We start from the raw sequence: 23967 nt of genomic DNA on the forward strand, positions 1-23967 counted from the left end.
CCCCTTCCGCCCGGGCGAAGATCTGCTCCCTCCCGCGCCGCCGAGCACCGACCCCCGGCCGCTGGCTCCGTCGTTGCCCACCGATGCAAAGTTTCCCGTTAATTTTTGCAGCGACTCAGTCGCCTCCCCGAACTGTGACCACCATTTTTATCACAGGAAATGACATGGAGAACGGAAGAAAGCTAATGTTCAAAAAATTAAACTGTGAATTTGTGTCCGGACGCAAAAACGGTGTCTCCCCGTTTGTCCCGGTATCAAGCTCCAAGTTCCGTGTTGAGGTTTCTGTGGAGAATATACGAGCAGAAACCGGTCTGACACAACTTTAGTTATCAGATTAGAAATACATGATGTCCAGGATGTGTGCGATCAGAGGTTCAGACCAATGCGTTATGGCTGAACCGGGGAAACAGCACATACTGTAGTCATTAAAACGACCTTTGTCCAGTAACGCACCAGTATCTACGGCCCAGTAGCAGATATTCTGAAAAGAGCCATTCTGCACCAGCAGTCTTTTTACTTCTGGCACTGCAAGTATACTTGATGCAAAGTACTTTTGTATTTTTAAGAATGCTGGACACAGCACTTTGTACTTGTATTTTTACACTGTAGTATTACTACTTTTACTAAGTAAGATGTTTAAATGTTTGTTTTGATTTGTATTGAAACTTATGTATTGACATGTGTTGTTGACCTCTTGGCCAGGTCACCCTTGTAAAAGAGATCGTGATCTCAATGGGTTTTTTTTTTTTTACCTGGTTAAATAAAGAGAAGTAAACTTCCCCATCACTGCTGGAAACTGTAGTCAAAGAAAAAGGGCAGTACTTCTCTCTGAAACGTAGTGCAGCTCAGACACTGGGCCGGGACAGGAGTGACCGGCCTCACTTTATGAGCACGTTTGAGGTGTTTTTAGTGTTCATATAGTGGTGTATGGCTTTATTTTAAATACAGGAGTGTTACTATTTGCATACAATCAAAGTTCACAAACTGTACAATAAACACAGAGCACAGCAGGCTGAGCCCTAAACAAAGGCAACATACAGCTGCTGCAGAACAACACGGGTCAGAACATCAACCACCGAACATGGGGAAATGTGAACAACCGTCTGGTGGGTTCATCTGCATGAAAACACAGTGAAAGCACAGGGTCAGCTCAGCACAGAAACACTGGATGGCATGAGACCTAAAGCTCAAGGCCGGTGATTTATGTGCATTTTTTATTTTGCACAAATCCCACCCAGAGACTAACAGCAAAACTAAGGCCCGCCTGTTTCCACCAAACAGGCTGGGAGCGGCCGTCTGCAGTGAGACAGCGTCGCTGGTCTCTGCTCTGGTCACGCTGCTCCACCAGCTCCTGCACAGAGCGGTGTGTTGGAGCTGTTGGCCGGAAACAGACAGCCTCCCATGTTTCAGCATTGTGGTTGAAAGCTGGTGAACAACAGTGAAGGTCTACGGCACAGAGCGATAAGCTGGACCAGGGTCTGGACTCACACACATTACATTGAGGACACCACATTCACTGATGCTGCTGGTCTCTTTGTGGGAAACAGCAAAAAGAACCAGATTTGGGTTTTTCCTCTATTATAATAATAATAATAACAATAGTAAAGTCTAGAGCTTACTTTGTAAAGTGTCCTGTGATCTGTACAATAACATTGAATTGAAAATTGAATCTTTTGAGATGACTTCGCTGTGCCACAAATCCATCTGCATTTTCCAACTGAATGAAAATTGTACACACTGAATCATCTGAACAACAGGAAAACAGTTCAACTTCTCCATTTATCTGCAGGGTTAAAACGTTGTCCTGAGGTGGACAGTGAACATTTCACTGCCCCGTGGTTCCTCAGCTGACACCTTCCCAGGTCCCTGCCAAAACTAAACAAGAGTAAGATCCAACAGTGAGGCTTCAGGGCTGCAGCTCACTTATGTACATCATGTAGCGCTTCACACAGGCTTTATGGCAGAGGCTGTCACGGTGCACCTTGATGGAGTGGACCTTAAACACCTTGGAGCCTTTAATTAAAGCCAGGTTATGGTGGGACTTGTTTGCGAGGAGCCGACACACGTGGCACCACATCTCGTTGTGGCTTGGGGAGTAACGGAGGAACCAGAACTTCCTGAGCCAGTCCTGGTTGAAGCAAGGGGTTGGGCGAGGCTTGGACATGCTCTTTTGACAAACGCCAGGGCTGGCGGGGGGTGCATCCTCAGCCAAGTCCATGGCTGGATCATCTTCATTGAGACTCTCCTGAGGAGAGAGAGGCTCCATCCCTGTGGAGACACACAGATGCTTTTACTCTGACAGATTTATTAAAACTGATGACAATCAAGTCACAAGTGCGATAAAAAACATGCAACAACATAAATGAACTATTTGAATCACACTTTTAAACTGCCAAAAACAATGGGAGGGCCTGTCCAGAGGACTTCAGCATCGAGCCCGGCCGTTAAAAACCCACCTGACAGCACGTCTGGAGATCACAACTAACACACTTTAATCATTCACCTGTTAATCTGTACAGAAACAGAAATGACCACAGAGGTCTGCAGAAACCCAGCGGAAAGACTAGCGCTGGGCGGATGGATCCGATGGTGTCTAACAAATAGATTCAGCATGTAGCTCACCAGAAAACTGTTGTAACATGGACTCAAACATTCAAATGAGAGTGACAAACAAGTACAAAGTTCAGATATCAGCTGTGGTTCATCTTTCACATTCTGACAGGTTTTGTCTTCACACTTCTGAAACTTACACCGAGTGTCTTCCTCCTCTGTGTGGACTGGTTCAGGACTCTGCAGGACCTGATCTGGCTGGATGGGAGCCTCCTGTCCTCCAGTGAGACAAAGCAGCTTCTCCTCCAGCTCTGCGATCCTCCTCTGCAGCTGCACACAGTTCAGACAGGAGGAGGAGGGGGGGGAGGACCCCCCACAGGTCAGATTCTCCTTCTCCAGAGGTGGAAGCTTAAAGCTGAGCTCCACAGAGACGGAGGACGGCCTCTGTGTGTAGGCCCTCGACAGGCTGGAGGCCTCCAGAGACGCCTGGAGGGAGCCTCGGACAAAGTCCTGAAACAGTTACTTCATGTTAGACTATGATCTGTGTGTGTCATCAGTGAAGAACAGCAGATATGGAGATGTTACTGCTCCTGCCATTTGAAACAAAGCGACCGTTGTGTTACAAAGTGATGCAGCCACACGCAGGTGAAGCCCTACGACAAGAAGCCTACCGGACTTTCACATTAAATGTCTCGGACTAGTTTAAATAAGGACTCTGATCTGTCTCGCGATGATGGTCGGCCTGGTGTTTTCATTGCAGTGTACTGCACTAGTTCACTCTTTAGGTCTGATCACTCATAATAACTGTAAACTGAAGGTGAGAACATTAGTTCCAGTCCTACTCTGAAGCTGTGGTCTGTCTCCTCTGCAGCCCCCGGTCGGCTGCGCCTCTCGTCTTCAGGCTGCGGGTTGTCGTTGGTTTTGTCCTGCATGACGGACTGCAGCAGAGACTTCACTTTGCTCCAGGGGAGTGCCGCTGGCCTGCCAGCACCTGCAACACCACAGTTCATCCAGAAACCCATTTTAATGTCTACTTCAACCTCTGTAATGCAGATGTGTAAACAGCTGAAATGCCATAAAACCAGTCACCAAAAAACAAAGAACCAAACTGAATCGGACAAAATGATTAAGATTATATTCATGACCAGCGACATGGGCTGTATGAAGAGGAAGTGAGAGGTGTCTGAGCTGCTTCAGAGACAAACTCAGGGTTTGGTGAAGAGCAGCTGCAGCGGGTCAACTTCACACCCTTAGTCATCTGCAGTTCAAGTTTCTGAAACTGAAAACTCCCGTTTCCCTCATCTCAATATAACTAACTCAGAGCTTTCGCTAAACCCAGGTCTGTAATTATCATACGAGCTGTGGACAGCAGTGCACTAGCTGACCTAGGCATTCCCAGAGAAACATCTGCTCTGCACAGGCTTGAATCTGTATTTCCCCTCCAGAACCTCAACCAAACTCAGTCCCACCTGTTGCTGCTTCTGATTCTCTCTGTGTCGGCTTCAACACATCTGCATGTCTCCTCTTTGTCGTCCATCTTTGTTTCTGGCTGGTGTCTGAATGCGCAGACAGCCAGAGACGCTCGGCCTGCCTGCCATTTTCCCCACTTTCACCTATGTGTAGTGATGGGACCCAGTCTGGATCCGACTCCAACATCTCATAAGCTGGTTTACCTGTGAACACACACAGTGTTAACTTGAGACACTATACTAGAAAGATGTTACAGCAGGGGATGCTGCACTCCCACAACCTGTGTGATTAAACTGCCCTTTGCTGCTCATTTCCAGCCATTTAATGTTTAATTTTGGCTACCTCGAGATTAGCTTGGCACCCATCATACGTAACTCCAAATAGTCTAATTATTTCAGAACGATAAATCCAGAGCCCCTTCCTAAAAAAAAAAAAAAAAAAAAAAAAAAAAAAAAAAAAAAAAAAAAAAGTTTGTGAACACATATAACTCCTGCTGCCGGTGTCATGTCGCAAGTGGACAGCACAACAAACCGTGACGGCATTAATTAATGTGAATGTCTCCTCCATAGAAGGTAAACAACGGTATATGTACCGATGAAAAGAGATGTGTAACACTCTAAACAAAGCGGGTAATTGAGAAACCCCATATTTTAACTGGCATAATGCAGCCATAGTAACTTCTCCAGCCTTACAACAATTCTCTCTAACATTACAGAAACAAGGCATTAACAGACACGCAACCTGTGTTTCTTAAACTTAAGTCCCAACGAGTAGTGGAAACATCGCTCCCTTTCAAGTAGCTCCAAGGTCAGTAAATCCAACCGGTGGTCACTGTCTTCCCCCACACGACCACATACAGTCCCAAAGCAGTGAAACTAATTCCAACAGGTAGCGAAGTGCCGACAATAACATCATGGGTCGTTAATCCGCTGGTTAACCAGCAACACATCACATGCTGCAGACACACTGGCCTCAGGCAGTCAGAACAAACAGGTACTGTGCTCCGGGGTAATCCAGGTTGATGAGCTGATCACTAACCATGGCGGTGGCTTCAATGGCCGGCTGTTTGTAGGTTACACCTGATCAGGTATAACAGCAAGTCCCTGTACAAGAACATTCCCGGACATGAATTAACCTCACACCCTGTATTTTTCTCCACATCCTCTGGTCACAGCAGCAGGAGGGAAAATATATCCACAAAACTGGGCACAGTCAAAAAACTCTTTTACAATGGCACAGTAGATGTCAGGCAAGCTCACATGAACGCAACGGCCTGGAGAGTATGACCATTCAAGGAAATCCTTAAACTATCACGTAATACTTTATTTTGGTAGAAAAAAAGTCTTGCGAGTGAGAGTTTGTTAGACGTGTATAAACCAAATTGGTTCTGCATAGAAATACTGGAACATACATTCACCACATTTTCTGAGCTTTAGATCACGTCTAAGATGATAACTTGCTGTTGTAACTTTGTTGATAACTCAGAAAACAAGGAAAAGTGCCACAGGCTGTTTAAGCAATGAGTCGGTCAAAAGATAATCTGCAACTGTTATTTTCATTTTTAATTTACCTACCAATTTCATTCATGATCAATCATTTAATGTATAAAATGTCAAACAGCGTAAATGTAAACCAAAGCCTCAGGGCCCAAGACGAGATGCCTTCTCATGTCTGGTTTTGTCCAACAAATTGCCCTAAACCTAAAAATATTCAGTTTAATATGACAGCAGATGGAAAAACCTCACAAAGGAAGAGCAGGAACCAGTGAATTGTTGATAACTTTTGTTTGAAAATCAATAAAACCCCGTGATTTTACAGGGGATTCAACAGGTGTGCACACAGCTGACAGAGACACTGGTAACTCGCTACAGGACAGCTGTATCAGAGGGACCTGGGGCTGGCGGGCTGTACCTAATAAACTGGACAGAGAACGTGAAGGTACATCACGCCCTGTTGGACTTTATGGAGGGAGCGCCATCTTGTGAGGTACGCGATGTGTTTACCTGCACGCCCTTTGGCTGAAACCTGTTTAACCATTCAAATCTAATGGCGAAGGGGAGACCGAGACAACGGACGCTGCCGGGAGAAACTGGAAACTCGATCTTTGGACAAACCACTAAACTAACGTAAATATGATGACGTCAGCCTGTCCGCAGTTTCTGCAGTCAGTGGGACAAACTAATAAAACACACACACAGACATGCATACTGGCATTTCACAAACCATGATAATAAAGATGAGGACAGGAAAATGGAAATGACAACAGTTAGGTCAAAGTCGGAGACCAGACCTATGGCTGTAACGACTGGAGGTCGCTCTAAAATGTTGTTGTACGTGTTACAGTGACAATAGAGGATAATCTATCTATCAGAGAACTCACCTGAGTGAAAATGCAGAGAACACACTTTCATTGCTACAGAGATGTTGTCAAAAGTGATGTCTTCCCTTCTGACTGCTGCTACCCAGGCCAACCTGCGCCTTCTTGTCACCTCCGCAATCTTCTTGCCTTCGTGTCTTCTCCACTTAGGAAACGTGAAAAAACGTATTCCTTTGTCCAGTTTTCTCCCTGAACGCTCATGTGACCTGCTACGGCAGGACTTGATGCAGCAGTACTGACCCACCATGGCCTCGGTCTTCAGACTCAGCACACTGCCTCCAACTCGCCCACAGAAGCAGCGAGGATCCTCAAAACATGGCGCATAAACACCGCTACCCAACATTCAACACGGCGATACTACGCTTCACGGTCCCCGCCCCCAAAACGGTTGTGGTAAACAATAACACATGCGCGTTTCATTATAGTTTAGCTAGGTGTTCCTAATAAACTGGACACTGCTACAGGACTGTTGTAGAATCACTGTTAGCCAGGTGTACCCAGGCACTGGCCAGCGAGCGGTTACACGTGTTGTGGCTGAAGCTGACTGGGGAGAAAGTGTGTGGAGCACAGGAGCGCACCCTCATGGTGGCGGGGATGTGGTTCCGGTCGCCGTCCCCCGCGTCGTCAGCTCGTTTACCTGAGCGCCTTCGTTCCTCCTTCAGGGGGGGAAAACAATGGAAAGGGAATCCGTTCTGGACTTCCCTGGACGTGGCGTGGCAGTTTCTTCCCCCATATGGATCTGATGATTCTGCTCCAAGTGAAATAAAAATAAACAGAAGTTTGTTCTTGTTCTTCTTTAGGTTTTGTGGCACGCTGGCATCTAGTGGTTGTTGCATTAGCGCTCCCCTCTGTGCAGTTGACGAATGACCTTTTAAATGCTTGTGTATATGGGTCAAACTGGGCCTTTACTACACGTATCTCCTATATCTTATCAGTTAATGTTAGAGGAAAATGCTTGTCTAGATATAGTTAGCCTATTTCAGAGTTGTAAATACGAAGCCTGTCTCTAAAATTGTCACAATAGGCCTAAATGTTATTTGTTCTCCATTTGTGCTCATATTATCTGCACTCCCTTTTCTGACTCGTGACCGCTACCGCGTTTCTTTTTTCACCGTTTTAGGTGCAATGGTCTCGTTGTATTAACCACAAGAGATTGCGTGCATTTTTCTCAAGGTATGCAATTCAGTTACAGCTCCCCGTTTTATTATTGTAGAAGTAAGGTTTAGTTAGACTTTGCTTTTATTAATATTATAGAGGAAAACCCCAACAACTACCCTGAGCAGCACTTGGCGACAGTACAACGTTATATATTGTTGTATATTGAATAGGGTATTAAGGAATTGTGCTAAAAAAGACGAAAACATTTAGCAGAGGATGGTTTCGATCCATCGACCTCTGGGTTATGGGCCCAGCACGCTTCCGCTGCGCCACTCTGCTGTACGAAAGAGTATCCACGGAAACCGTATTTCAATATTCTCTAACAAGGGCTGAATATCGTCACATTCACAGGGGAGGATTCGTTGTGGGATTGTTGAAACCAATAAAGTCAATATAAAATTAGTAAATTTGAATTAGGCTATGCTCATCTTTAGCATAGACTCCAAATTTTAATTTCCACCCGCATCTTTGATTTTGTCATTATAGGGGGGCGACAGCGTTGCGGTGGGCAGAGCAGACAGCTCGAACCTCGGTGTCTACAGTCCACGTGTCGAAGTGTCTGTCCTTGGGCAAGACACTGAACCACCCAAGTTGCCCGTGATAGCAGCGTGTATGCACGCCGGGGCCCACGGCTCCAAACATAACTTCGTTGTACGTGTTACAATAAAATGAAGCTCCTTCTTATAGTCATTTTGTGCCTCTTTTTGGTTAGTTTCCATTTGTTTGTCCAAACAATATAATAAATAAAATCATCACATTCAGTTTGAGTCAGATTTTACCGGTAATACCTATAAAACATTTTCCACGCTGTTCGTAAGAAAGAAAAACAGGCAAGACATGCTGCTTTTCACAATTTATTAACAAAATGATAAAATAAATAAATACAAATTGATCAAATGCTCCTAATATCAACTCCGCCCCATGTTCCCTACAGTATTTCCTAAACACTGCATACAAAGAATTCATCACAGAAGAGGCTCAATACAGAGGTAAGAATCCCACCAGACCAGTCACAATGTCAGGCCAACAGAAGACACATCTGGAACAGAAGTCAAAAAATAAACACATTCCTTTCCAAAATCATTATGAAAAAATACAAACAATTATACAAATATTCAGATTGTGTAATTACCAATTTACACATTATTCAGCACACCAGGTGAACTTTTTCTTTATTCATATCGCTACAATGCATCTCACCAAATGGAAGATAAAAAAGACTATCTTTTACTTGTTTTTTTTGTTGTTGTTTTTTTTTGCACTCAACACACCCCCAATGGAATTCACTGTGGATGAGGTAAGAAGCTTCAGGTGTACAGTTGGGTCCGGACAGGATGGATGCTGAACAGTAACAACGGACTGATGTCATGTTTCGACAAAATACTAGAAGGCCACAATCATGACTTGATCATTTCAAAACTAAGATGTGAGTGAACTACTTTCCAGGATGCTTCCAGAACAATCCACCACACAGGGACCTGGAGGGTCTTAATGCATACAAGATTTCCTCAAACACAAACTCAACACATGGTCTTTTTCCACCTTGGTGAATGCACATGATGCTGATGCAGAAACGACTTTCCAAATGATATGCACTGACTACATAAAAGGCTTCCAAACAAAAATGCACATTTGCAGTGTTCTTTGGATAAATTCACTTTTAGAGCTTGACTAAATAGAAGCCAAGGACACAATTTAGACATTAAGACTTGATCGAGGCCCCCACACAGCTCCCAACAGCCCAACAATCAGCATGATGCATTTGCCAAGTTCTAACTAAAATCTAAACTAAGGAGGTAAAACCTTCCCGGCGCCATCCATAAAACACAACATCAGGAAGAAATGTTTCCGTTCTAACACAGATGGCTACTGCCCTGTTTAACACCTAAACTGCATGAATGTTCAAGAAAAAAAGATGACTTGAATTTCATGTAAAAACTTAAAAAACAAACGCAAATGCATATTAAATTGGTTTGACAAATTTGTATAAAAATTTGCATAAGAAGGCATGCGTTCCACTAGACTGAGTGGACAGATGTTCCTAATTGGGCCCGCGTCTGCCCACCACCAGGGTGCAGGTTAGTTTGTTCACTCCAAATAGACACAGGCTCCATCTCACATGACCTGATTTAGCAAACTCATCCCTCCTCCAAACACAGAAGAAGAAGAACCACAGCACAGAGGGAATGATGAACCACTCAAAATAAAAGAGAATGAGTCCAACCACTGGCACCCACACGTCGGGACTGAAACGCCTCTAAAACTTAAATCCAAAGCCAGATTCATGACTGCGATTCCTGTTGCTGACGGATCCCATTGTTACACTTGGACATTAATACTGGTCAAATTAAAAGTGCATCACAAAACAACTGGCTGTCACACAATCATCAACAATTCCTCTTTGGAGCCATTTTCACCCATCTGACCTTTGACCTTTGCCAGCATATGCAGTGATCGCCCCCCCCCCAAATGAAAACGTTAATCTTGTAAAACAAAACACACTTAAGGCAACTCCTATTATACAACAACAAAACACTATCTGGTCGATCTAAACAGCATAATATGAAATGTAGTTTCAACTTGCATTGACTACTGGCAGCCTGAGGTGAAGGGACCGGGTTTGTTCTCCGGACTTTCAGGGAGCTCAGTGGGGCGGGACAGACCAGAGGAGGGTGGGGCAGGTAGGGTCGGGTGGGAGGATTATCTGGAGAGTTTGAAAGGTTCTACAAGTCACAGTGCAAGTCAAGAGACAAATATTATCTGCTGTTTGAAGAAAGGCACTCTAGGTACCTACTGTACAGAGGGAAAGGTCCAGTTTGTCTGGAGCACGTGTTTGGGGTCTTTCAAAGAAAAACTTGTTGGGGGAAGAGAATGGATGACTACTCTGCTCTATCCATGAGTGGCTAACAAAGGCTCCACCCGAGTATGTAAACTGACAAAACAAAACACACAATAAATAGCGTTCCTAAGGGGACAGACATAGTAGATGCCATTTTCTGTTCGGCTCACATCTCTGCCCAGTCTTTTCCTTCCACCTTCGAAAGGTTTAACTTCCACTAGAGACAAACTACACTGATCAGACAACGCTGTGGCCAAACATGTGAACACATTAGAGATTTTCCTGTGATTCTTTTTTCTGGGATCTAAGTGAAGGCCGTTTGTACAGCCGATGTCAGAAATGCTCAGTTACAAAAGTCTATATATATATATAAAAAAAAAAAAAGAGTTTAGAGTCGCCCAAAAGTGTATTCACCCCTTCATGTTCATAAGCTCGGTTTAGTGTGTTAGCATGCTAACATTAATGTTAGCATGCTAACACACATTAGCATTCAAGGTTACATTAATAATGTTCTGCAGGTATTTGGTCATAAATCAAAGTATTTTACACAGTACAGTGTTGACCTGATGATGGCGCTGGATGAAAAGTCAGTACAGCTCATCCTGAGGGCAATATGAAAATCAGAGTCACATTTCATCACAATGCCTCCTACGGCTGTTGAGATATTTCACTCTGGACCAAAGTGATGGACTGACATGCATCTAGCATGGCCAAAACCGCTGATTAATCAAACAGTAAGGAAAATAAAAACATCTGACATGAACTTCTAAATAACAAGGTTGGAAGAGTTGGGGCTTGAATGCCATTGGGGCTACTCAGGGGTGAATACTTTTTTGGGTGACTAAAATCTAAGCATAAAAGCTCTGAAATTGCAAAAACAAACAAAGAAAACCTTCCAGCACAACCAGAGGCAAGGTTAATGAACAGACCAGAGTTTGTTAATGCCCCATACCCAACAAGAAGCCAGACGTCAGATCAGATCACCAGACAGACAGACCCGAACTGAAAGCCGCCAAGCTGACAAATAACAGCATCATGTTCCAGCCCAGACATGCTCTAGAAAGAAAAGAGATGCACTAGTCTAACTGCGAGGGGATGAAGGGGTTTCTGAGAAGGCAGAAGCCCGGGCACTCCTCTGGACCATACGAACTAGACTTGAGCCTTAATGTCACACAGAGGTTTGTATTTCCTCCTAGAAAAATATTGGCAATGTGGGGATAAGTCACATCACAACAAAGAGATGCATACTCTGTTTAATTCCATATTAACATACAAAAAGCTCTTCAGCACTTCTTTGTAATGCAGCAAGCTTGTGCTTTAATCTCAGGATTTGTGGTATCGTCCTTTGAGATCCATCTGAAGGAGCAGGTTTATACAACAAATCCTCCATTTCAAGGAAAAATGTTCCTTTAATGCTATTGTTTAATAAGCTCTCCTGTCTCAATTTGGGGACTTCCATTTTCTGAAATGGTAGCATCGACGTCTTACAATGCCAATGATTTGATCTTTCAGTACAGTAATTGGACTTGTCCCTGCTGAATTTGGGTACATCATCATTTTGGCAGTTGAGGATTCAACAGAAATGTACATGATGCAAAGATCACCACTTCAAAAGAGGATTCCTTTTGTGTTGATAATGCCAGTCCAGCAGGTTCAGGAACAGAAAGCACTTATTTTGAAGACTAGGAAGACCTGAATATCTTTTCCTATAAAAAAGAAACACAGCCCAGATATAGTTTGTGTGTGTTGACATTGCAATATTGCAATTTCACATTTAGTGCTCACAGTTGACACACTTGACTCACGAATGAAAACTCAATCACTGCACTTGACCAACACCACTGAAAACATCGGTTAGGCTACTGCACCTGTTCAACCTCGTCCTGTACCTGCTTAACCTCACGTTTTAGCGCCTTCTGCCTGAGCTCAGGGATATTTTTGGCTGGTAGGGGAGGTGTGTTCATTGGTGGACTGGGAGAGGGCAGAATGTTCAGTCAACTGGGTTAGGGCTGTTTGGGGTTTTTTTGTGGAATTAACACACTGGAAGTTAGAGATGTTTAAAAGCATCAGTATGTTTCAAATGAAGTGCTTGTTGGATGGTTGAACAGCGTCTGAAACCTGATCACTCCACACCTCACTAAGCAGTGGAGTGGCTGCTTCTATCGACACTTTGCGCAAGCTGGTTTGTTCAAATTAAACTGAACCCTTGTGGATTTACGAGGGAGGTCACACTGGACCACTGGTGGACTGGGAAATGCATGTTTGGGTTTCACTTACTAGGGGAAAGCAACTGGTCACTGAGAGAAGTTATGATCTTTTGATGACTGATGGTCAGTTCATGAGGGTTTTAGGGATGCTGATTTAAAGGTGTCAGTATGCTCAGACTAAGTGTTTGCTGACACTCCCACAGCCGTGGCCACTTTATACAACATTTGGTCAAGTGAGCAAAGGCAGGATTTGAACTTCTTAGGAGCCGAAGTGGGACTGTGGGCTGCTGGGAAAAGTGGGAGCTGTCAGTGCACTGGGCTTGGACTGTTGGACTGGCAAAACACTTTTACACATTTTAAGCATCTGAAACGTGACTGGAATAGGGTGACTGGTTTAGGTTGAGGGTTACACTGGATCACTGGTCACCAGGGAAAATGTTTCTGCAACTGCATGATACAAATGGTTTTATAGGGTTAACCCTATAAAACCATTTGATCATATTTGCTATGCGAGTTTCTGAGCAAAAAAAAAAAAAAAAAGCCAAAAAAAAGCCAAAAATGCCCCACAGATCAAATGTGATACAAAAAAAAAAAAAACAAAATAATATGGAACATTTATTCCTATATGCCTGGACTGTCTGTCTATCTATGAATGGCAAATAAAAATCTTGAATCTTGAAATTTCTTTTGGATTTTGTTAAAAGGTTTAATAAACATCTCAGTTCCAAAAATTTGAATGTTCTGGCTATTTTTTGATGTGTCAGGCTTTACAGGGTTAAGGTTTTTGTTGACTGAAGACAAGACAGACGGGGAAGTTGGGGGCGCTGGTTTGAAGGCTTCAGGATCACCTTTCTGACACTAAAATTCAGGGGGACAAGTTAAGTAACTTTCCTAAACCACAATTACACCAGATGGTGAGAATGTGGACCAGAGAGTGCAGCACCATGACAGTCTTTTGAGAAGAGACTGGTCAAAAGTGTGCACCAGCATCCTCAAATATTGCATCTCGTTCCCCTGAAGTGTCTCACTCTGCCTTCAGTGTGAGCATTCAGACGACACTGGGTAGAAACTACTTCATTTGAAGCATAGTGAGCCCTTGTGAATTAGAGAGGGATTGTTGGCAGACTGGGGAAGCTACGTTTGAGTCATTAAGGGAAAGGTACAGCTACTGGCCAGTAGGAACAGTTGTGGGTTTTTTTTGTTGACTGAAGATGATGTACGTTCTTGGTTAAGACCTGGAGACACAGGCGTGTGGTTGATAGGGCTATTAAAAAAGAAGGTTTTGGAGATCAAGGTCGTAGGATTGCAGAAGTTGGGACGAGGTACACATGAAGTTGACTGGGACGAGGGGATAAACAGGCTCTTTTCAGTACGCGTACTCTATCACAACACTGCTTTTTAGATCATTAACCCCTGACAGATGTTTGGTTCCATGTTCTCAGTTATCTTCGTACCCATGTGAACCCATCTCCCCACCCCACAAGAGAACACAGGGGCCACTATAACAGGCACACACTGGTGTGATGATGAATTAAATCTCCCTTTGAGTGTTCCCACCACTGACGTCTATCACTAATTGGCATGATGACTCTGGTGCATCGGCCTTCCTGTACCCCAGCTCAGTGGGCAGAACAGCCTACGCCTTCCCAGAGCCATGTGACTTGGGCTGTATATCTACCATTGACACAGTCTGACAATACAATGCAAACAAACAACATTTATACAGATTGGCAACTTCAGGGCACCATATGGTGCAAGCAAAAGTTTTTTTAATATATATGTTTGAATTCCCGCAACTCAGGAGACATAGCATTACTTTTTATTGTCCAAACTGCTGACAAGAGCTGGCAAAGAATGCTGGGAGGGTTCTGAGGTTTTGCTGTTGTTGGTGTTGCTGCCGTCACTGTCAGTGATCTCCTCCTGTTTCTTCTCCACCGCTGTCTCTGGAGGGTTGACGGCAGCCATCTTGTTCTCAGATTTGGTGGTGGCATTGGTGGCGCAGCCCCCTGAGGGGGTGGGGTCAGGACAGGCTGGCTCAGCTGTACCGTTGGTGGTGGCAACAGTTGCAACCGCTGAGGAAGCTGGAATGTCAGCCACCAGAACTGCCTCAGTCTCAGGCTTGGCCACAACCTCGGCCTGGAGACCAGTCCCTCTGTTCCCCCCTCCCCCTACCCCAACACCAATCCCGGCCTTACCCCCTGCCCCGACACTGGGACTGTTATCAGCTGTTAGGGCCGTGCTGTCTTCCAGGAGAGGCTGGGTGTCAGCATCTTCTCCTTTCGCTGCTGCTACTGCCTGGTTGTTCCCTGTGGCTCTGTGCTCCTCCTGTTCGTCGTCTCCATCAGCGTTGCTGCTGACTGAGGCACTCGCAGCCGTCATGCTCTCGACAGAGTTGGCTTCTGGTGCAGCTTCAGAGCCAAGCACACCTTCAGCACTGTCCTTAACTCTGGCACTGGCATCTTTACCCTCCGTCTCTGCCAGAGCTTGGTTGAAATTGAAGGCTTGGATGAGGCGAATCAGGTGCTTGACTTTGTCCAGGGAAAGCTGCATCTCTTTCTGACGAGCCAGGATGGTGTTTTTGGTCTCCATGCATTTCTAGTGGAAGAAGGACAGCAGGGTTAGATCTGATATAGGACACCAGATGCTATTTAGGGAACAACCAAATATAATATTCAAGCGCCCATGATTCCAGAGTCTGGACCTACTGGCAGTGTCCTATCAGTTCACCTTAGTGTGGTCATCACACCTGGCTCCTCTTCTTATGAGGCCTGCGGCAACTGCTAGGCTCTGAGAAGACTTTACTGAATCACATCATTCAGGTTCAGGTTTTCAACACTTCCAAGTAACTACATTGATAAATATAGTTTTTCAACCCAAAGATTTAATTGAAATGGCCTTTAGTGCATTTTACTCTTCAACTTTCACAACCTGTAGCCACAACCTGAACATGAGCTAAGCAACAGAACATATACAATGCAGTTACTGGCTCCAAATTCTTCTTGAGGTCCTTATTCAAAACTATTAAGTTTAGAGTGAAGATCAGTGGAAACGAGGACTATGGAGTGACAGATGGAAGTTTGAAATGTTCGGGCCCAGTCGTTGTGAGAAGAAGAGTTGGAGAGAGGTGGAAGAACGAGTGTAACACAGTGGAGGCTCTGTCATGGCTTCAGAACTTCAAGACAGTCTCCCCAAAGACTTCAAGCTGTGCTCAGGGCGCTGAATACTGGCTTTGGACTGGAGAAGCCATTTTGTCTTTTTAATATTGCATACATATTTCCTATATTTTCTGTTTTTCTCTTAATAAGGAGACTGAGAAATAAACCGAAATGAGTGTTACAACCTTGCTAACACAGCAAAGCTGATGGTGGCCTCAGACTTTTGCACAGAACTATAGTTTAAATCATTCTTGATGACCTCAGTGACCCGTATTCCTACTGATGCCACCGAGAGGATGTAATGATGGTAGAAAGGATGGCCCGAGCTTCAAAATACAACATGTAAAAGGTGTACTTTAACTTAAAAATGAGCAACTTGTTTTGCTGTTACTCAAGTTAATTAAGGAACTCAAGTTAATTAACAACAGCTTATATGATCAACAGTAAATTCAACTAGCCGGTGCCACATTCGGCCACATGAATGTTTGGAGCCTTGCTCTCTGCTCTGCAGGAGATACAGGCAGATATGAGATGAAGATCTGAGCTCAGAAAATTTGGGTATGTATTAGTCACCTGAGAGTGGTTCAGAGGCAGAACCAGCTACTGGAGCACATTCCTGTTATGTTGCTGAGCTGTTCAATATTGTTTCCTACCGTTATGGAGCTGCTGAGCTGTTTGACTCTCTGTTCCAGCTGCTCCCGCTCCAGTTTCAGTTCAGAACTCCACTTCATCAGCTTCTGTTTCTCCTCTTCTTTAGCTGAAACAGAACAAAACAGTTAATCTCACTTTTGAACTGTCTGTGCTTGTTTCTCAAAAGACAGAAACAACAGGCAGTCACCTTCTTTGTAAGCGATATAGGAATGAACGATAGCCAGGGTACCAGGCCAGGGAATGGCTTCTTCTTTCTTCAGGATCTGCAGAGAGGAGCTCAGAGTTGTCATACAGGCCGAGACTCAGGAAAGGTTAAGGGAAGACAAATTCAGCTGCCACCCTGTGGTGAGGCTGAAAGGGGGCAAGCAGTGGAGTGGATGGATGTGAGATGCCAATCTTTACTGACACAATGAATGGGACAGAAGCACAACAAAACAATACTGTATCATGTATTTGCTTACAAAGGATGGAACAGTCCTACAGGTGGCACAAGGCCCATCAGCAGAAACAGTTAAGGAGAGCTACAGGCCGTGACTGGCCCTTCTCTGGACTGCGGTACCCCCTACCCCCTGACTCAGGATCAGTCTCGACTGCTGTGGTTACCTGATCTTGACATTTTGGACAGATCCACATGCCTTTAGGAATGGTTTTCAGGGGTGGATCCAGGCAGTCCAGGTGATAAACACGAGAACACGTGTCGCACATGAGCAACTGGCCACTGCGTCTGCACACAGTGCAGAAATCCTCATGGATGTCTCCCTGTGAGGAAGAATTGGACCAATCAGTTTCCCTGCCCAAATGAGCCCCACCATCCATCTGTGGAGAGGCAAGGCAAGGGGAGGCACCATGATCAGGCTTGGTTTAGTTTACAGTTGGCCTGGTTTCGATGTCTAATGGACATGGTGTGTTAACTTACTGACCCACAGAAAAGTTACTGGACGTCTGGGAGTTAGGATGTGTTCTGAGTAGTAGTTATTAATGGCAGCTCTGGGCTACAGGACACTGTTCACTTTGTAAGGCTGAATCAAAGTAAAAATTGACATGACTGATGACTATCACATGGAGACAACAAACTAATGGACGTGTTTGTGGAGATCTAGGGGTGTAAATGGCCGACAGAGCTACAGCACCAATAGGACTGTGTGTGACGGGGTGCCCGACCCTCTGAACTGTCCGTCTCCCCCATCGTTACTTACATCCCCAGAGCTGGGGCTGGGCAGGGGGAGGGGATGGACGGGGCTGGAGGGGGAGGTCGGGGTGAGGCTGCCCAGCTCCGGGACACTGCTGTATTTGGGTGGGCGACCTGGGTGAAATGAGACAGACAACAAAGACGGAAAACAAAGAAAAAAGAAAGATGGAGAGGGAGGAAAAACAAAAACAAACAGTCTGTATGACATACCTTGGAAAGGGAGTCTTCGTTGGCTAGCATGAGACAGGGGAGCGGTAAGGGAGGAAGAGGAGGAAGAGGAGGAGTCAGAAGCACAGAGAGCAGTGTTAGTGCAGGAGACCGGCTCCGTGCAAGCTGAAGCCGAGCACGAGTACAAACCTACTGCAGTCGTCTATGAAGCGCACGACAAATGGATTCGTGTCAGATGTTAACACACCTCAGGCACCCGTCCAGATTTAACCTGTAGGCCACCACCAGGGCTGTAGCCAGGATCTCAGAAAGGTCCCGAGTCCAAGTCCCAACCCACACACCCACCACACTCTTCAATACCATCCTGGCTTGAATCTAAGACGACCCTGACTATAAGACAGCTCCCTCGTTTCCAACAAGAATACGGGAAAAAGAAAGCACTTTCAGACTGCAGTAGTCCGGTTCCCAGATGGAGGAGAGAGTCCTCATGCGTGAAGCTTTCTCCAGGGTTTCTGCAGTGTTCACTAAATGTTTACCAAAGTTCATTCAACAATCAGTTCACCAAACTAAACTTAAAGAGTTTCAGACCTGTTTACCACTGCTATGAATTAAATTTAATACCCGTTTCACTATCACACTGGTCAGACAGACAGAAAACCAGCGGGGGCTCCAAGAACCATCTCATATTACAACCCATTTTCACAGCAGTATATCACAATATGTCCTAATGATGCAGAGAAACTGCTCCACCCTGATTCCAGAGAAGCATCAAAAAATAAGAGAAGGTTAATCAATTAAACAATAATTATTTAGGTTTTCACTAAAATCCTGACTCTTCTTGAACAGCCGGTATCACCAGGCGCCTATCAAACTAGCAGACAATGTGCACTGTATTTCAACAACACCGCATTTCTCCCAAATTCTAGGAAAAATACCGAGGTCATGACCTCAGTGTCCTCTGTAGTAGCTACAGCCCTTTGATGGCACATGTCTAAACTTCATTAAGGCTGCTGAGGTGCTAAAATCTGACACAGAGTTACACCATGATTTCAAATTTTGCTTTAAAGTCAGATGGCAGTGGTGTGGGAATTATTTAGTGTCACATGTTAAATCTCTCAGATTAGTCACTAAAACAGGGGTATCGTAGAAAACAGAAGCTCCTTGGAATCCATTTTAGTGCTCTGTGGCATGATATCATAAAAGTAGTTGCATGTTAGTTGTGCCAATCCCTAGATTTGTGTTACCATTCATACAAACCACTTTGAGTTTGTTCTATTCATGTCATCACTCCTGGCCAATCAGAGCAAAAATGAACCCCAAAGAAACTACTGATCTAACGCTGCAGGAAAAGACCCAGCTCAATTGAAAACCTCATTCTTATCATTCACTTGTCTTAGGAGGTAATTTGTGAGGACTCCACCTGTCTCAGGTGCTTCTGCTTTAGGTGGTGAATTCCTACACTTCCCAGGATGCATTTCAACAGCTCTCAGAGAAGAAAACAGGCATGCAGGCTCAACTGGATTTATACTTCCTCATCGAGGTGTCTCAGAGGTCATAAACTGTGTAGTTCAGCTGGGGCCGATTCCTTTATGGTCTGTGATCTATACTCAGTGGTCAGTTTATTAGGAACCCCTGTTTATTAGGAGCCAAGTCAGTCTAATCCAACAGTGCTGCAGTAAACCCTCCTTCTTGAAGGTGGTGATGTTCAGACTGTGTCACCTGTGTGGTCACTGCAGGTTGAGCATCTGCACTGTGTTACACCGAGAGCTGGCTCCGGGATTTGGGCTCACTGTTATAAATGAGGTGGACAAAATAACAAAAGCTGCCACCAGTATAACACAATAAAACCTCACAACACAACCTGAAATTAATCATCACCCTCACGAAGGAGGATTTACTGCTGGACTCTTCCTCAGCTGTGTACTGCTGTATGGAGGTGTGCTAGTCTCACAGATGCCATGACTGCTTCAAGCCATCAGGAATGTGTCTTAGATGTGTACAAAAATATAATGAATCTTGATTTATTTCAGGAACTGTAAGACTTGTCAAGTTCTTCTGGCTTCTGAAGGTCTTTCATTTAATCTTTATACTGTAACATTTAGCATTTTCAGATTGTTTCCATGCCTGTTTCTGAAACCAGCTTGGCTGAAATTACCCCCTGACAGATGGATGAAGTATCTGGATGTCCTTTTACTGTCCTTTTACTATTTACCCTAAGTAATCATGTTTTCATGCCTTCATTCACTTTGTGAGAGGGGCCAACAAGCTAGCTGAGGAAAAGCTTTGCTGCATCACAAGATAAAAGGCTGGATTACTAAAAAGAACTGACTATTCTGAGCCTGTCTTTACCTTGATCTCTGAGGTGTTTGCTATCAGCAGTCTCTACTGGCAAACATGATGCCAGCAGCCCAAACTGAAACATCCTGTTTGTACCTCCAGATCTTTAATGTGTACTGACAATAGTTCACTGAGCTCTGCTGGAGCTGCAGAACCTCGGACAGACAAGTATAAATCCAGCTTGAGACATAAAACCTGACTGAAGCGACAGGAAACAGAAAGCAGGAGAATTTCTTTCGCAGCAGGGTATTAGTAGGGATGGGTTCTGAGAACTGGTTCTGGTTCCAAGTTGGTTAAATGGTCAAATGGATCCTTTATCGAATCCTTCATTCATGCTCAGTCTAGTTTACACTCATCGGCCTCTGTGACAGCTACAGGCATCAGCAGAGGAAAAAAAGACATATAAACCTGTGATAACTCAACAGCGCTGTCGTAAACAAATGTGATGTACCACGTGTTACATATCAGTAAACTTCAAAAATAAATGCTGTAAATAAATATGGTGGCCTGTTCGGTCTGAAGTCAATGAAACAACTGCAAACTGGAATGTTAAACTCAGCCCTGTGTTACTGCTGAGAGCGTGAGAAGGACGAGTGCTTGGCCTCAGCCTACTCAGCCTCCGCCCACCGTTGCTCCATGTTCTGTGAGCACCACACTCTGGGATCTCAGCAGTACAACAACCTGGTCACCTGCAGCTGACGCTCGGTGCATCGAGCAGCAGAACAGCAGCAATGTCTGGAGCTAATACTGACTGATACAGACCGAATCGTGTTGTGATGTGTGCAGCTGCAGTGCAGCCCCCAGTGAGGAGCAGGGTTAATGAATCTGGACTGAAGCTCACTGTCCATTGTCCATGGGTCAGTCTGATGCTTCTGTGTTGGGCTGTCTGCTCCTTACATCAACATGACCACTTGTGTTAGTAACGTGGTTAGAAAAAACTAGATTTTTAAATACTGATATTTTATTGACACGTCTTGTTGCTGCGCCTGAGTGAAATAAAAACAGAACTTTTTTACTTCAACAGATTCGATAAAGGATTCACCAAGATTTGGATTCAGTAAGGGAACTGAGGACTGATTCAGATTCTATAAAAGGCCGTCAGACTCCATCCCTTTTCATTAGTATCGAGATTAGACAGAGATCATTCTCTATTCTACTGAATCCACTACAGTCTACTGTACTGAACCCCCCACAGCTCTAATACACTGTACACATTACAATGTGCTGCTTCTCTACCAGACTCCATTCTACTTTACCTGTGTGTTATGGCTCCACCCGATTCTATCCTCTGTTTCTACTGATTCTGTTCCAGTCTCTATTCTGTTTCTACCAGTTCACAACACTCTGACCTGTAGATCAGGATTTCATACGGACCTCTCTTCCTGGTCCCCTGGTGCAGAGGGCTGTTCAGGTAACTCACTGCACTCTTTTTCCTCTGGAAGACAAATGGGAAAAACGTGTTCATGAAATATTAATGTGATGTGCTCATCCCTTTCATTTGCAGAATTTTTCGTGGTCAGTGCCCAGACAGCTCCATTAGACTCAGAACACCTGACAACTGATCTGTTTGGTTTGTTGATCCTACATGTACTTAGTTCATTTAGATGCATTGTGTTATTAAGGTGCAGACTCATTCTGAAATCAAACTGAAGAGATATTTGATGACATGTAACAAAACTGACCACAGAGGCATAATTTGTTCTCTTGTTTCCATTTGAAAAGTTTTGCTAAATCAAGGCAAATCACTCTGAAAGTTGTTTTCCCTTCAGGATGTGAAGGACATAGAGAGCTGAGGCAAATCAATACATTTGATCATGTTTATAGAATATCTCCAGGACAGAACATTTATCCTAATAAACTTGGTGGTTTGTGGCTTTTCAAACTGCCTACAATCAATTTAATCAAAAATGACAAATCAACTTCAAACTGTTCTTAAGGGCTGTGAAAACACAACAGTGGTGGACGAAGCACTCGCACCGTGTACTCCAGTAAAAATAGGTAAGTACTGTGGTACCAGTAAAATATTCAAAATGTTACTAAGTAAAAGTACAGAAGCATCAGCATCAAAATATACTTGAAGTACTAAAAGTAACAGTAGTCACTATGCAGGATGGCACATTTCACAGTAATGTCAGTGTTAATGGTTTATAATTGTTTTTGTGCTCATCACTTTAAAATGCATTTTGCACCTGCTGATGTACAAACCTCGGGTTCAAACACGGCTCCACTGTACACTGGGTTGGCCGTCGTTCTCCTCTTCCGCTCCTGTCTTTTGCTCTGGATTTCTAAATCAAGTAAAACAGAGTTTGAATGCTGAAACGTTCATGGCAGCAGCAGCAGAACATCTGTCACTCACCTTCCAAGTGGTCGTGTGTTACCAGGCCCAAAGACACCATGAAGGCCAGTTTCTACAGGAGGAAGACAGAAAGAGCTGTCATCATAACCTGGTGATGGGCTGCTCACACACAACCAGTACAGCGACACTAAATATTAATGTACTTCATTGGTGTACCAGGTGGAAGTGTTCTCATACAAATGCTGATTTTGCATTCTTATTCTACTAATATCCCTAGATTAGCTGCCAAATTTGTGAAGGATGCAGCTGGTGATTTTGTATGTTTTTGTTACTTTCCTCCACAGGCTGAGAGCAGCGTCACTCTGTACAGGGTCTGCAGTGAGACAGAGCCGCTGGTCTCTGCTCTGGTCACGCTGCTCCACCAGCTCCTGCACAGAGCCGCTGTTGGAGCTGTTTACCAGAAACACACAGGTTCTCGTGTTTCCTGAGGAGGAAACCTGCCCCTCTGGACGGGGTTGGTGGGGACTAACATCAACATACAGAATCATCAGCCTTATGCTTTAAAAACTCTATAACTCAGTGAAGCACGTCATGAAGTAGCACTGATGTTTGAAGCATCGGACATCATCAGTGCATAGTTTTTTCCATTTGATACAACCTCTGACAAAACGTGCACTTCACTATAGCTTCAGCCTCATCGACCCCTCTCCTACAGAACCACACAGTGAGGCCAGTGCACGCCAGCTGTCACTCTGCACGTCTTACCTCTGGGTTTTCCTCTTTCTTGGGTCTGGGAGGAGGAGACAACGGAGGAGTGGAGGAGGAGGGGAGGCTGACAACGGCCTGCTCGGCTCCACCTCCCGGTTTAACAGTCTGCTGTGGAGGAAAAGGACAAGATGACAACGGCAGCTTTAAGAAAGGAGAACTCACAAAATTCAATCACAGGCAGACTAAAGAGGTCATCCAGTTCTCTGCAATCATCTCCGAGCAGTCATTAGAACTCGATTTAGATAAAGCCTCCCATATGCACATGTTAGACATCTGAAGGAATTTTCTAATTTAATGAACTTTACCCCTTCAGCCTGGTTCAAACACCTGAAAATGTGTCACACTAAACAACGTTTAAAGAATTCTTCACCGCTGTGAGTCATAGTTTTCAGTAATGTGACTGGCACAGAGCCCTGTAGGGCAAAGAACCCTTCCAACATGGCCGACGCTCGGCACAACTGCAGCACAGACCTGTTAATGTTCTAGCTCTGTTCTTTTGAACAGCTCACCGATTGTTTCAGGGCAGTTATGTTCTAAAGATAAGCACGGCCACACGTCGGCACAACCCTGCAGGGGAAATGATACAGTCAGGTCCATAAATATTGGGACATCGACACAATTCTAACATTTTTGGCTCTATACACCACCACAATGGATTTGAAATGAAACGAACAAGATGTGCTTTAACTGCAGACTGTCAGCTTTAATTTGAGGGTATTTACATCCAAATCAGGTGAACGGTGTAGGAATTACAACAGTTTGCATATGTGCCTCCCACTTGTTAAGGGACCAAAAGTAATGG

At 44.5% G+C, this 23967-nt stretch overlaps 2 protein-coding genes and 1 non-coding gene across 5 annotated transcripts in view; all 3 read right to left on the minus strand.

Annotated features, from left to right (window-relative positions):
• Positions 1-918: 918 nt before the first annotated feature.
• LOC109969152 (uncharacterized) lies at positions 919-7190 on the minus strand. Of its 3 annotated transcripts, none has more exons than XM_020615846.1 (5): positions 6401-7177; positions 4020-4223; positions 3393-3541; positions 2751-3060; positions 919-2268 (listed from the first exon to the last, which is right to left on the minus strand). In XM_020615846.1, exons 1-5 carry the CDS (start codon positions 6738-6740, stop codon positions 1907-1909), a joined length of 1365 nt encoding a protein of 454 aa, XP_020471502.1. In that variant the 5' UTR covers positions 6741-7177; the 3' UTR covers positions 919-1906. The 3 variants fall into 3 exon arrangements, with proteins under 3 accessions (XP_020471502.1, XP_020471503.1, XP_020471504.1); XM_020615847.1 differs by having other exon boundaries at positions 2751-2880; positions 6401-7176; XM_020615848.1 differs by lacking the exon at positions 4020-4223 and having other exon boundaries at positions 6401-7190.
• Positions 7191-7762: 572 nt separating this feature from the next.
• trnam-cau (transfer RNA methionine (anticodon CAU)) lies at positions 7763-7834 on the minus strand. The gene has a single exon. It is a non-coding gene; the product is annotated as a tRNA-Met (tRNA).
• A 5481-nt stretch (positions 7835-13315) lies between these two features.
• The window catches only part of phf21ab (PHD finger protein 21Ab), a 29668-nt gene continuing 19016 nt past the window's right edge, over positions 13316-23967 (minus strand). Inside the window, exons 11-19 of the mRNA XM_020615788.1 lie at positions 23163-23273; positions 22458-22509; positions 22307-22386; positions 21476-21536; positions 17604-17710; positions 17011-17166; positions 16595-16670; positions 16410-16513; positions 13316-15196 (exon numbers count right to left, since the gene is read on the minus strand). Coding sequence (XP_020471444.1) covers positions 14414-15196; positions 16410-16513; positions 16595-16670; positions 17011-17166; positions 17604-17710; positions 21476-21536; positions 22307-22386; positions 22458-22509; positions 23163-23273 — 1530 coding nt within the window. The 3' untranslated portion in view covers positions 13316-14413. The remainder of the gene's footprint in view (positions 15197-16409; positions 16514-16594; positions 16671-17010; positions 17167-17603; positions 17711-21475; positions 21537-22306; positions 22387-22457; positions 22510-23162; positions 23274-23967) is intronic.

The sequence above is a fragment of the Monopterus albus genome, unplaced genomic scaffold, assembly GCF_001952655.1.
Source record: "Monopterus albus unplaced genomic scaffold, M_albus_1.0 scaffold170.1, whole genome shotgun sequence".
Classification (NCBI taxonomy): domain Eukaryota; kingdom Metazoa; phylum Chordata; class Actinopteri; order Synbranchiformes; family Synbranchidae; genus Monopterus; species Monopterus albus.